This window comes from Puma concolor, chromosome E1 (genome assembly GCF_028749965.1).
Source record: "Puma concolor isolate L17-30 chromosome E1, mPumCon1.1.hap2, whole genome shotgun sequence".
NCBI classification, from domain to species: Eukaryota; Metazoa; Chordata; class Mammalia; order Carnivora; family Felidae; genus Puma; species Puma concolor.
In genome coordinates, this window is record NC_141680.1 from 47,723,243 (window position 1) to 47,738,091 (window position 14,849).

General features: G+C 40.3%; 1 protein-coding gene and 1 pseudogene across 6 annotated transcripts in view; one reads left to right on the forward strand and one right to left on the reverse strand.

Moving 5' to 3' along the window:
* TLK2 (tousled like kinase 2) overlaps positions 1-14,849 on the forward strand; it is a 115,715-nt gene that overhangs the window by 24,181 nt on the left and 76,685 nt on the right. For 4 of the 6 annotated variants that reach the window (XM_086687657.1, XM_086687656.1, XM_025927755.2 and 1 more), the window contains exon 3: positions 14,752-14,823. The exons of 1 other annotated variant lie outside the window; for it this stretch is intronic. In XM_086687657.1, the coding sequence (XP_086543783.1) occupies positions 14,752-14,823 (72 nt within the window). Of the gene's footprint in view, positions 1-429; positions 496-14,751; positions 14,824-14,849 lie in introns of those variants that run through there. One more of the 6 variants, XM_086687658.1, reaches the window with a different exon arrangement.
* LOC147574464 (large ribosomal subunit protein eL31 pseudogene) lies at positions 6,994-7,375 on the reverse strand (annotated as a pseudogene).

The window sequence follows — 14,849 nt, forward strand, 5'->3', positions numbered from 1 at the left end:
TCAACAAATGTTGACATTTTAAGCTTTTACAGGAGTGAAAAGATTAACCTTTGGCCCCTACTTCTACAAGTTTTTCTTCTGTTCATACGGGCGTCATTCATGTGCTAAAGGTGGTTGTCAACCTTTTTTCAAGGGTTTATCCACTTTTTTTTTTTGGCTTGTGACTAAAGTACTTTTTTAAGACCACCCCCCCCACCCAAGTGCATTTTAAGTATATTAGAAATGTGTTTTGTTTTTGAAAACCATACTTTTTTTTAAACAAAAAAAATGGATTTTTTGTCTATTTCTTAAACTGTCATTGGTTTTTTTACTTATGAAAAAATGATCAGTAGCAGGAGACAGGGTAAATAGTTGAAATGTTGGCAATAGAAAATGGGGCTTTTGCTAAGGAGTCTTACTATCATACATTATTAAAAAAATTCTTTCTAGCTTCTTTTTGAGCCTGAGAGGACTCTTTGAAGGGACAGTTTCCTCTGCCCAGTGACTTGGATGTGGGTAAGCGTTCTTCTAAATAGCTATTGTGTATCAAATATCAAGTGACAGACTATTTTACTTAAAAAATAAATGAAAAAATACTATGTAGTTATTAAATTTATCTCATGTGGACAAAGGCATACTTAACATACAAGAGTATGAATTTGCCATCACGACTTAAGGTTTTAGGGGAAAAAAGAACAAAATAATAAAAATACAAGAAGAAATAAGTACACTGCAAAACAGAAGACTAGCAGTTAATCCAGAGTTGGAAAATTGGGAAACAGGAAAAACTGAGGGAGTAAATTGGGTATAACAAAAGATACTGAGGACCTACAAAGTAAAAAAACCTGGAAATGGATGCTGTTGGTTATAGCCTGTTCATTTAAAAGTCTTAGTGAAGTAGATAATTTTACTCAGTAGGAATTCATGTTCACAAAGTAAGATGTAAAAATCAGGATAGTCTCCTCTATTACCTAGGAGAAGTCAAGATTATGAAATGATCTCCTCCTCCCTGTCCTGTTCTTTGAAGGAGGCAGAAATCCGCTCCCTGTTTACTGGTGCTCTCTCCTAATTTTTCAAGGACTAGATCTATCTAATAATAACACCGAAATAATAAACACCAATAGCAAAATTTGACAAAATTGAGGAATTAAAAATATAGCCTAATCTCATTTATGATCCTGAGCCGAAGTTGGACGCTTAACTGAGTGAGTCACCAGGTGCCCTGACAAGGATGTTATATTAAAAATATATTTTGGGGTGCCTGGGTGGCTCAGTCTTAAGCTTGCAACTCTTGATTTCAGCTCAGGTCATGATCTCACAGTTCACGGGTTGGAGCCCCACATCGGGCTCTGTGTTAGGGGGACGGAGCCTGCTTGGGACTCTGCCTCTTCCCTGCTCATGTGTGCTCTCTCACAAAAATAAACAAACACTTAAAAAATTGATTAATGTATCTAGAGTCAGTATAGCTCAAAGTCACATATTTTGAAGCCACATTGCTTAGGTCTGGATCCTGGCTCTGCTTCTTACCAGTTGTGTGATTTTAGGGAGTTTACTAAGTTTTCTTATAGTTTCTTCATCTGTAAATGAGTAATCATAGCAACTCTCTTATAAGACTGTGCAGCCCTTAGTTTGCTAGGGCTGCCATAACAGACTGTGTGGTTTAAAGAACAAAAATGTATTTTCTCAATATTCTGGAGGCTGGAAGTCTAAGATCAAGGTGTTAGCTGGGTTGGGGTTTTTTTTCTGAGGCTTTCCCTCGGCTTGCAGATGGCCACCTTCTCGCTGTGTCTTCATACGATCTTTCCTCTCTGTGCATGCATGTCTGGTATCTCTGTGTCCTGATTTCCCCCTTATGAGGCCATCAGTCATATTGGATTAGGGTCCACCCTAACAATCCCATTTTAACTTAATTACTTCCTTTAAAGGTCCTATCTCCAAATACATTCTGATGGGGGCGCCTGTGTGGCTCAGTTCATGGTTTTGTGGTTCATGAGTTCGAGCCCCACGTTGGGCTCTGTGCTGACGGCTTGGAGCCTGGAGCCTACTTCGGATTCTGTGTCTCCCTCTCCTTCTGCCCATCCCCCGCTCATGCTCTATCTCTCTCTCTCTCTGTCTCAAAAATAAATATTTAAAAATATATTTGTTTAAGAAAAGAAACAAATACATTCTGATGTACTGAGGGTTAGGGCTTCAACATAAATTTAATAAGGACACAGTCGAGTCCTTAACGGGTTGTTAATGAGGGTTAAATGTGCTAATATAGAATGCCTTGCCTATGTAGCAACTGCTACCTAAGTATTGTTTATTACTTACCTATAGCAAGTAAATAATACATAAAACCTAAAACCCTTTTTATTTCAGAATAATTACAGATTCAAAGGGAATTGCAAAAAAGGTATTGGGAAGTGTCATGCATTTTTCCTTCCCTAATGTAACCATCTCGCATAATTACAGTACAGTATTAAAATCAGGCAGTCGATATTGGTAAAATCCACACAACTCATTCAGATTTCACATTATACGTGCACCATTAGTGTTTGTGTGTGTGTGCGCATCTGTGCACTTTGATCACTTGTGTAAGCTCCTCGTACCCACAATCAAGGTGCAGAACTGCCCCATCACTATAAGGCTCTCTTGCTACTCCTTTTGTAGCCACCCGCACCTCCTCTTTTGACACCGTAACTCCTGACAGCTGCTAATGTTTCTATCTCTATAGATTATTTCAAGACATATGTACATATATGTTATATGTATAATATAAAAATGGAATCATGTGGTATGTATCCTTTTGAGATTGGGTTTTTTGACTTGGCATAGTTTCCTTGAAGTCCATCCGGAGTGTTGCATATATAAATAGTTCATTCCTTTTTATTACTGAGTAGTATTCCATGGTGTGGATGTCCCAGTTTGTTTAACTTTTACCCATTGAAGGACATTTGGTTTGTTTTCAGGTTTTGGCTATAATGAATAAAATCACTGTGAACATTTGTATGTAGGTTTTTACATGAACCTTATTTCTCTGGAACAAATGTCCAGTAGTACTATTGCTGGGATATGATTTGTGTTATGTACATTTTTAGCTTTTAAAAGAAATTGCCAAACAATTTTCCAAATTGGCTGCATCTTTTTACATTTTCACCAGCAACGTATGAGTGATTCAGTTTTTCTATATACTTGCCAGCATTTAGTTTGTCACTATATTTCATTCTGGCATTCTGAAAGGTATATAAGGAAATTTTATTGTGGTTTGAATTTGTATTTCCCTAATGGCTAATGATGTCGAACATCTTTCTCATGCTTATTGGTCTATATATCCTTGTCAGTGAAATGTCTGTTCATGTCTTTTGCCAGTTTACTAACTGGATTAGAAAATTTATTGAGTTTTGAGTTCTTTATACAGTTTAATTTTAAGTCCTTTGCCAGATACGTGGTTTGCAAATATTTTCTTTTAGTCTTTGATTTGTGTCTTCCTCCTACAAGGTCCTTTGCTGAGTAAAAGTTTTTAATTTTGATGAGGTTCCATTTATTAATTTTTCTTTTTATAGATCAAGATTTTGGTGTCATGTCTAAGACCTCTTCACCTACTCCTGTGTTGTGAAGATTTTCTCCCTTTTGTCCCCCTAAACATTTTATGGTTTTGTTTTATATTTAAGTTATTGATTCTGTTTGAGTTAATTTTTTTTTTTTAGTTTATTTATTTTGAGAGAGAGAGAGCATGCCCAAGCGTGAGGGCAGGGGTAGAGAGAGAGAGGGAGAGAGAGAGAATCCCAAGCAGTCTCTACGCTGTGAGCACAGAGCCTGGCATAGGGCTCGAGCTCACGAACCTGAGCTGAAATCAAGAGTCAGATGCTTCACTGACTCAGCCGCCCAGATGTCCCTGTTTGAGTTAATTTTTAATTTTTTTAATTTTTAAATTATTATTTTTTATTTTGAAAGAGAGATAGCAAGCAGGGGAGGGGTAGAGAGCCAGGGAGTCAGAATCCCAAGCAGGCTCTGTGCTGTCAGCACGGAGCCTGAGGTGGGGCTCAAACTCACAAACTGAGATCATGACCTGAGCCGAAGTCAAGAGATGCTTGACCAACTGAGCCACACAGTTGATGCCTGAGTTAATTTTTAAAATAAAGTATAAGGTTTAAGGCAAGGTTCACAATTTGGCCTATGGATGTCTAGTTGCTCCAGCACCAATTTGTTGCAAAGGCTATCAAAGTGTTTTTGTGACTTTGTCAAAAATTAGTTGGGACATATTTGTGTGGTCTATTTTTAAGTTGTGAGAATGAAATGTGCTAATATAGAATGCCCAGCCAGCCCAAAGAAGCGCTATGTAAGCATTGACTATTATTATTACAATAGCAAATAAGTAATAACTTTTAAGAAAGTATTTGGATGAACTTAGTAGCCGTCTGAACTTCCTAATTTAAAAAACAATACAGTTTTTTTTTAAAAAGCGTTGATTGGGGCGCCTGGGTGGCGCAGTCGGTTGAGCGTCCGACTTCGGCCAGGTCGCGATCTCGCGGTCCGTGAGTTCGAGCCCCGCGTCGGGCTCTGGGCTGATGGCTCGGAGCCTGGAGCCTGTTTCCAACTCTGTGTCTCCCTCTCTCTCTGCCCCTCCCCCATTCATGCTCTGTCTCTCTCTGTCCCAAAAATAAATAAACGTTGAAGAAGTTGGCCTGGTTGTCACCAATCCAAAGGGGTAAATTGCAACCATGACCTTTAAAAAAAAAAAAAAAAAAAAAAAAAAAAAAGCGTTGATTGTGGTAAAATACATACAAAATTTACCATTTTACATTCCAACTAATAGTGCACCAGGGTTCCGATTTCTCCACATCCTTGCTAGTGCTCATTACTTTCCTTTTTTGGATAGTAGCCATTCTGACAGGTATGAGGTGTTATGGTATCTCCTGTAATTTTGATTTGCATTTCCCTAATGATTAGTGATGTTGCATCTCTCCATGTGCTTGTTTGGCTGGCCCTTTTCCTTTTGTATATCTTTGAGGAAATGTCTATTCAAGTCCTTTGCCCTTTTTTTTATTAAAAAAATTTTTTTTCTTTAATCTTTATTTTTTTGAGAGAGAGACAGAGTGTGAGCAGGAGAGGAGCTGAGGGGAGGGAGACACAGAATCCGAAGCAGGCTCCAGGCTCTGAGCTGTCAGCGGGGCCTGAACTCACGAACCGTGAGATCATGACCTGAGCCGAAGTCAGACACTTAACCGACTGAGCCACCCAGGCGCCCCATTTATTTATGTATTTATTTTTTAAAGTAAACTCTACCCCAAACATTGGGCTTGAACTCATGACCCTAGGATCACGAGTTGCATGCTCTACCAACTGAGCCAGCCAGGTGCTCCTGCCCAGTTTTTAATCAGGTTATTGTGTTTTTGTTGATTTGTGGGAATTCTTTGTATATTCTGGATATTAACTCCTTATCATAGACTATATGGTTCACAAATATTTTCTCCTGTGGGTTCCCTTTTCACTGTTGATCATGTGTTTGGGTTTTTTTTGTTGTTGTTTTAAAATTTTTTTTAAATGTTTATCATTTTTGAGAGAGAGAGAGACAGAGTGAGAGTATGGGAATGACAGAGAGAGACCAAGACACGGAATGCAAAGCAGGCTTCAGGCTCCGAGCTGTCAGCACAGAGCCCTACGTGGGGCTCGAACTAACAAACCAACTGTGAGATCAACTGTGAGACCTGAGCCAAAGTTGGCTGCTTAACCAACTGAGCCCCCCAGGTGCCCCTGTTGGTCATTTATGTCTATTTGTTTTTGAAAGAGAGAGAACACGAGCTGTGGAGGAGCAGAGAAAGAGGGAGACACAGAATCCAAAGCAGGCTGCAGACTCTGAGCTGTCAGCCCAGAGCCCAATGTGGGGATCGAACTCATATGACCTGAGCCAAAGTCGGACGCTTAACCGACTGAGACACCCACGAGCCCCAATCATGTTTTTTGATGCACAGAGGATTTTAATTTTGGTGTAGTCCACTTTATCTTTTGTTTGTTTTTGGTTGCCTATGCTTTTGGAGTCCTCGATTTTGAGTTAATTCCTGTATGTGATGTAAGATAAGGGTCCAACTTCATTCTTTTGCTTATGGATTTCCGGTTTTCCTAACACCATTTGTTGACAAGAGTGTCCTTTTCACTGTTGAATGGTCTTGGCATTCTTGTTGAAAATCTTCTATGTCAAGTCATCCTTTAAAAAAATTTTTTTGGGGGGGGTGCCTGGGTGGCTCAGTCAGTCGAGCATCTGGCTTCGGCTTAGGTCATGATCTCACAGTTTGTGGGTTCGAGCCCTGCATCAGGCTCTGTGCTGACAGCTTAGAGCCTGGAGCCTGCTTCTGATTCTGTGCCTCCCTCTCTCTCTGCTCCTTCCCCGCTCATGCTCTGTCTCTCTCTCTCCTTCAAAAATAAATAAAAACATTAAAAATTTTTTTTTAAAAATTTGTTTAATGTTTATTTATTTTTGAAAAAGAGACAGCACAAGCAGGGGAGGCGCAGAGAGAGAGGGAGACACAGGATCCAAAGCAGGCTCCAGTCCCTGAGCTGTCAGCACAGAGCCCGATGTGGGGCTTGAACCCACAAACTGCGAGATCATGACCTGAGCCACACTTGCATGCTTACCCGACTGAGCCACCCAGGTGCCCCTCTATCAAATCACCCTTCTTATGCAGTACATCTTAAACTCATACAGAGCTGTGTGTCAATTAAATCTCAATAAAACTGAAAAAAAAAATCAAAGAAAAAATTGGAATAAAAAACCCCCCAACAAACCATTTGACCATATATGTGAAAGTTTATTTCTAGGTTTCTGCTTTATTCCATTTTGTCTCTATCTTGTGTTTATGCCAGTGCCATACTGTTTTGATTACTATAGTGTTGTAGGAAATTTTGAAATCAGAAAGTGGGAGACCTCCAACTTTGTTCTTTTGCAAGATTGTTTTGGCTATTTGAGGTTTTTTTGGGTTTTTTTTGTTTTTGTTTGTCTGTCTGTTTTTGCAGTTTTATACCTTTATTTGACAATCAGTGATTAGTTCTCATCCACATTAACTGTACATTTTTGAAAGTAGTGACCGTGATGGATACATAGGTAGCCAACGTATAGAGCTCGTTTGGTGAATCTTCATCCTTGTTACGTTTTCTGGATAACCATACGCGCATATGGGGTGGAACATTCTTTATTTCTTTGATGCAGACAGCTTTGTCGAGCCTGGTGTTGGTGCGCACATCTGGAGTTCCTATCTCCTTCATGGCAAATTTCTGGGTCTCTTTGAGTGTGCAAGGGGCACTCTTCTTGAAAGCCACTCCTTGGGTGCACTTGTAAATGTTGATGGTACGTTCTCTGGTCACTACCTTGATGATGGCAGAATGGCCCTTCTTCTTCTCCCTGCTTTGCGGGAGCCATTCTGCCAGGCCCTGGCTGGAAAGTGCTATTTGAGGTCTTCATACAGCTTTTAATGGTAAAGCACTAGAGGAGTTACCTTGAAAAAGAAAAGAACTGTGTTCTCTCTATGCTTTTTATTTCTGTTGTTTTATTCAGTACAGTAAAATGTGAAACAAGTAAGAGATACAAATTGTGGAAAGGAAGATATAAACTTATTACTTAAAAATGCTGTGATTTTGTATCTGGACAAGTAAACCAAAGGAACAAACTAACAGATGATTAGAAAGAATAACAATTCAGTAAAGTGATTTAATGAAATATATGAAAACTATATAATTCCTGAATGTCAGCAGTGTAAGAGAAATTGGAAAAATTAAGTCCCAGTTGTTAGAGCTTCAAATATATGACATTGTCACAGTGGTGAATGGGAGTTAAACTTGATGGCCCCTAAGCGTTTCTGCTTTCGGGTTTAATTTACCCCTGGGGGTGGTAATTGAGTCCAGAGGTCTGAACTGGAACTGTATAAAGCTGGGAATTGGAAAGCTTCTCTGTGAGCTAGGACTGGTAAAACGGCCCACTGGTCCAAGACATAGGACAGAAGTGAGCTACTTATATTAGGTTTGTGGCTGTTAAAAGCCGCCTTCAAGAAGTGGGGCTCCTGGCTGGCTCAGTTGGTAGAAGACACGACTCTAGGTCTCGAGATCCTTAGTTTGAGCCCCATGTTGGGGTGTAGAGGTTACTTAAAAAAAAATTAAAAGCCACCTGCAAGAAATGGAAACTTCAACCTTGTGTGGAAATCTTGGTCAGGATGACTAATGTATAAATAAATGTGTTTGGAACTGATGAATAGTATAGGGCATTGGCAGAGGCAGACATTAAACTGTTTTTGGGACTGCCCCTGACCCCTGAAACGTAGAAGACGCTCGGAAAGCTGGACATGAACTCATACAAAACGTACAAAGCACTCTATTAAAAAGATGCATCCAATGGAAAATTTTCAGTTCAGGAACTGATAATAATAGACCAATTTGTAAAAGCACTTAATTATTTAATATATAGTCCATATTCAGTTTCTGCCTTTGTCTCAATAATGCCCTTTATAGCTGGTTTTGATTTGTTTCAATATTCAGGGTCAGATCAAGGATCATACATTTAATTTACTCATACCTTCTTGTCCTCTTTTAATGTAGTTGAGTTTTTCCTGCCATTTTTGTTTGTTTTTTAGTGATAGTGGCATTTTTGAAAGATAACATTCAGTTTGCCTAAAAGCTTTTATTTAGCTCTTTTACTAGACAGTAAGCTGCCTTAGAACAGGCAATATATGTCATTTATCCCTGCTAATCTAATTTAATCTAATGATTTTATAATAATTTGGGATGCTGTGCTTCAGAAAAGGACAGCAAAAGGGAGGATTAAATAATTCTTAATCCTTTTTCTTCTGGTTAGACACAGAGAACCATAAGAAGCCTTGTGCCTCACACACAGCATTTCAAACACAACAGTGTGCATCACTGTTAGGTACACTTGCCAGTGTATTTCAGTATCAGTAATTCCGAGTAAAAAATAGACTGTTCAGTTCTCTCTTCTCTGTATCACATTTGCCATTTCCTCTTGAAAGTGAGGGGTATTTGGTGAGTCAAGTGTATAGTTAAAATACGATGTGTGGTTTTATTACTATCCAAAGGAAAAAAAAATACTTCATAATGGTTACCATAAAGGTAATTCATGAACAGAATATTTTGAAAATTTGGGCATAGGAATGTTCAGTTTAAATTATTGTAGAATTCTTGGGGCACCTGGGTGGCTCAGTCAGTTAAGCGTCTGACTTCAGCTCAGGTGATAAACTCATGATTCGTGGGTTCGAGCCCCGCGTTGGGCCCTGTGCTGACAGCTCGGAGCCTGGAACCTGCTTCAGATTCTGTGTCTCCCTTTCTTTCTGCCCCTCCCCCACTGATGTTCTGTCTCTCTCTTTCAAAAATAAATACATGTTAAAAAAAAAAAATTAGGGGCGCCGGGTGGTTCAGTCGGTTAAGCGTCCGACTTCAACTTAGGTCATGATCTCGTGGTTCATGAGTTCGAGTCCTGCGTCGGGCTCTGTGCTGATAGCTCGGAGCTTGGAGCCTGCTTCGGATTCTGTGTCTCCCTCTCTCTCTCTTCCCCCCTACTCGCTCTCTCAAAAATAAACAAACATTTAAAAAGAATTATTGTAGGATTTTTGTGTAAATAAAACTCCTTTTTGTCTCATTCAAAACATCATGGAACTCTATACCATTGTAGGAATAAGTCTTTTGCTGAGTTATGTCACTAGGAATACATGATTTGATTTTGTTTCTTCTCCCTAGTTTCACTTTATTATTTTCGCAGCTTCCCAAGTATCTCACTATGAAGCTGTCTGTTGTAGTGTGTTTATTATACTTAAAAAGTAGTGTGTTAAGAATATAGCGAAAGGAATACTTGATACACCCTAGTAAGAATGCAAATTATTTTTGACACTAAGCCTAGTGACTATTGGTTTTTAATAGTTTTATTGAGATATAATTCATATACAGTACAATTTACCCCTTTTAAAAATATGCAATCCATTGCTTTTTTAGTATATTCACAGTTACATACCATTCCGTTCCATTGTATGGAATTTTGTTTATCCATTCATCAGTTGGACATTAAATGTCTTTTGTGAATAATGATGCTATACATTTGTGTCCAAATTTTTGTGCATATTCGTTTCTTTTCCTTATATACCTAGGAGTAGCATTCTGGGTCATACAGTAATTATGTTTAATTGTTTGAGGAGCTGCCTGTTTTTGAAAGCAACTGCACCATTTTATGTTCCCACCAGCAATATATTTCTGGTGAGAACATAGTTTCTCCACATTCTTGCCAGCACTTTTTTTGTAAATCAAGTGTAATTAGCATATAGTGTTATATTAATTTAAGGTGTATAATACAGTGATTCAACAATTCTGTGCATATCTCAGTGCTCATTGCCAGCACTTTCTTACTTTTTTTTTTTTTTAATGTTTACTTATTTTTGAGAGAGAGAGAGAGAGCAAGTGAGCTGGAGAGGGGCAGAGAGAGGGAGGGAGACACAGAATCCAAAGCAGACTCCAGGCTCTGAGCTGTCAGCACAGAGCCCGACACGGGGCTTGAACTCATGAACCTTGAGATCATGACCTGAGCTGAAGTCGGATGCTTAACTCACTGAGCCACCCAGGCACCCCCTTACTTCTTTTTTAGTCTAGCCATTCTAGTAGGTCTGAAATGGTGTCTCATTTTGGTTATGATTTGTATTTCCCGTGAGCTAATGGTGTTGAGCTTCTTTTCATGTGTTTATTGACCATTTGTATATAGTCTTTGGAGAAATGTCTGTTCAGATCTTTTGCCCCTTTTTAAATTGTTTTTGCTCTGAAGTCAGCTGTTAATCTTATTGGGATTCCCTTGTAAGTGATGCATTATATTTCTGCTTTTTAAGACTTTCTCCTGAGGGCGTTCCTGGGTGGCGTAGTAGGTTAGCGGTCTGACTCTTGATTCCGGTTCAGGTGATTGTTTGTGGGGTTGTTAATGGGGTCTAGCCCTGCTTGGGATTCTTTTGCTCCCTCTCTCAACGCCTCTACCCCACTCACATGCATGATCTCTGTCTCTGTCTCAAAAATAAATAAACTTAAAAAAAAAAAAGAGGGGGCGCCTGGGTGGCTCAGTCAGTTAAGCATCTGGCTTCACCTCAGGTCATTATCTCACTGCTTGTGAGGTCGAGCCCTGTGTTGACCGCTCAGAGCCTGGATCCTGCCTCAGATTCTGTCTCCCTCTCTCTGCCCCTCCCCTGCTCACACTCTGTCTCTCTCTCTCTCCCTCTCAAAAATAAACAAACATCAAAAAAAAGGGGGGGGGGATGTGCCTGGGTGGCTCCGTTGGTTAAACGTCCAACTCTTGATTTTGGCTCACACTTGGTGGGTTCGAGCCCCGAGTCAGACTCTGCACTGACAGCATGGAACCTGCTTGGGATTCTCTGTTTCCCTCTCTCTCTGCCCCACATGCGCATGTTCTCTCCCTCTCTCTCACTGTCTAAAATAGATAAATGAACTTTAATTAATTTCTTTATTTTTAAGATTTTTGTCTTTGTCTTTTTTCTTTCCTTTTTTTTTTTTTTTTTTAAGAGAGACAGAGATAGCATGAGCAGGGGAGGGAGAGGGAGAGGGAGAGGGAGAGGGAGAGGGAGAGGGAGAGGGAGAGGGAGAGGGAGAGGGAGAGGGAGAGGGAGAGGGAGAGGGAGAATATCCCAAGCAGGCACTGCCTGCTCGAACCTGCAAAGCCATGAGATAGATCATGACCTGAGCTGAAACCAAGAGTTGGATGCTTAACTGACTGAACCACACAGGCTCTCCAAATAAATAAACTATAAAAAATTTTTCTTTCAGAAGATTTTCTCCTGTCTTTGCCTTTGAGCATTTTTCCTATGATGTGCCTGTTTGTGGGTCTCTTTGTGTTTATCATGCTTGGAATTCATTAAGCTTCTTGGATGAATAAGTTGTTGCTTTTCAGTAAATTTGAGAAATTTTCAGCCATTATTTCTTTGGATATGTTTTTCTGCTTCTTTTCTGCTCACCTCTCTCTCTCTCTCTTTCTCTCTCTCACCTCAATTATGTGCATTGTGGCATACTTAACATTTTCCCACGTTTCTCTGAAGCTGTTTATTTTTCTTCTATTTTCTCTCTGGTTTTCAGCTTGCATAATTTCTATTGATCTATCTTCACATTTGCTAATGATTTCTTCTGTCACTTAATTTCTACTCTTGAGCCTCTCTAGTGCATTTTTTTATTTCCATTATTGTGGTTTTCACCTCCATAATTCCTCTTTTTTAAAAAATATATATTTCTTTGTTTCTATTGATATTCGCTGTTTAATACAACATTGTCACTCACACTTTTTTTCTTTAATTGTGGTTTCCTTTGGCTCTGTGAACATACTTATATGGCTGTTCTGAATATTTTTCTGTTAAATCCAATATCTAGTCACTCTCACAGGTAGTTTCTTTAGTCTGCCATTTTTTCGTCCTGGTATATGGGTCATATTTTTGTATTTGCATGCCTCATGATTTTTTGTTGGAAACTGGTCATTTTAGATGACGTATTGTACCAACTCTGGGTACTGAGTTCTCATCCCAGTCTTGAACTTGTTATTGTTTTGTTTTTAAAGAGAAGCTCTTACTTTTTTTTTTTTTAAGTTTATTTATTTTTGACAGAGAAGACAGAGAATGAGTGGGGGAGAGGCAGGGAGAGAGGGGGACAGAGGCTCCAAGTAGGCTCGTGCTGACAGCAGAGCCCAGTGCGAGGCTTGAACTCACGAACCATGAGATCATGACCTGAGCTGAAGTCATGCTTAACTGACTGACCCACCCAGGTGCCCTGATGGACTTATTATTGTTGTTTGCTTGTTTATTTGTTTAGTGCCTGGCTAGATTATTTTAGTGACGTCTTTTCTATCCACTGTTCATCCAGTGTCAAGCCTCTGGTGGTGACTTTGGGGAGACACAGCTTTAAGTATGCCTACAGTCACCCTGGGATGACTGGTACTAATAGAGCTTTCATTCCCTGACCAACCCAGCTGTTAAAACTCCACTAATTGCCCGGATTGCTCTCTTGTTTTCAACAGTGCCCTGAGGCTTAAATTCCTCTACAAACTAATCAGATCAAATTGGGGCTCCTTGGAAGGAAGAGTTTCTGAGGTCAGTGTTTGCTGTTTGTTCTGACCCCAGGAGGACTTCTCCCAGGTGTCTTATTCCCTGGTTCTCTTCTGCAAACTAGCTGGCCTACAGTCTAAGCCGTATCTTCATTTCACCCACAGATCTTCTGTTTGCCTTTCTTTTACCACAGCTTCCACTGTTCTTGAGAATACTCTTAGGCTTAAACTCGTCCATGGGAATGAAGTCAAGTCTTTTGGGAAGAGATTTGGTACTAAGTGTTCCTGCCTTTCTCCTGAGGCAGAGTATTTGAGTCAGGTTCCTGGAGTTGGGGATGGGGATGATGGCAATCTTTTCTGTGAGTGACATTCTGGATCTGGGAGCTGAGTGCTGGAGCGGGTGGAGGATGGGAGTCAGGTGGGAAGGAAGCGCATGCAGCAGCCTATCCAGATGTGGAGCCACCATCATCTCATGAGCTGGATGGAAGAGCTCTTGGGGTCCCACTGTTCTCAGTGTGCCACGCCTGAGGTATAGCTTCTGTTCTGCCAAGTGGGGATTGCACACGGGGGAGCCCCTGCTTTTGATGTACTTGCCTGGGACTTAGTGTCAGCAGCAGGGGCCTGGGGACAGTCCAGCTCCTTAGAGAAGAAAGCTCTTGGACTGAGAGCTGGGGGAAGAAGGAGCCATGTGTTCTTGGCCACTGCAAGAACGGGAACATTGCTGACATGGGAGAGGGGAGGGGTGGGAGTGGTCTGGGTTCAAATTCCTCAGACTTTGACCTTTCAGCCTAAATTTTCATAGATTTTTATTGAATGATTATTTTCTTCATTTACTCTTTCCCCTTAGGGACTATTTCCAGAGGCCTTGAATGATGGTTTTTTTTGTTTGTTTGTTTATTTTTTTAAATAATTTTCACCAGTTTCACTGAGGAGCGGGCCAGCAGAGCCCCTCATGCCATTAGGGTGGAAGTCAGTCTCTTGTAACTTTGGTTTTTGAGCTAGTGGTCATGCCTCCTTAAAGCCTGACTCAGAAAAGCAGTTCCTTCATATTCTAGTCTCTGACCATTCTTTGTAAGAAACTCTTAACATCCTCCTTAACATATCAACTTTCAGATGATGCCTGTATGATACAGAAGGGCAAGAGAATGGATTTCCCCTGCTTATTTTCCTTAAAAAATGAATTCACTGCGTGCAGAAGTACTCTAGAAGGGAAAATTTGCACATGATTACAGAGTTGGTATTTTTAAGTGTTTATGTATTTATTTTTGAGAGAGAGAGCACGAGCGAGAAAGGGTGAACAGGAATGGGGGAGGGGCAGAGAGAGAGGGAGAGAGAGAATCCCAAGCAGGCTCTGAGCTGTTAGTGCACAGCCCCTCGCAGGGCTCAAACTCCTGAACTGTGATCATGACCTGAGTCAAATCAAGAGTCGGACACTTAAAGATTTTATTTTTAAGCAATCCCTACACCCTACATCATGGGGCTTAAACCTACAACCCCAGGATCAAGAGTTGCGTGGTTTACCGACTGAGCCTAGAGAATTTTAATGTGAGGGCACCATCGTATAGTTGATGGAGTTCTTTTCAAGTTGGCTTTTACGGGTACTGTAGTTAATTCTTGACTTCTTTGACTTCAGACATCAAAATTGGCAGGCTTCTTCAGTGTCGCTGTCATCTTAAATTAGTTTCTTTTGATTCCTTTTTTTTTTTTTCCTCTCTTTCCAGGGGCCACTCAATAGTGAGTCTTCCAATCAGAGCTTGTGCAGCGTGGGGTCCTTGAGTGATAAAGAAGTAGAGGTAAGAGGCCACATTCACTATGAGAC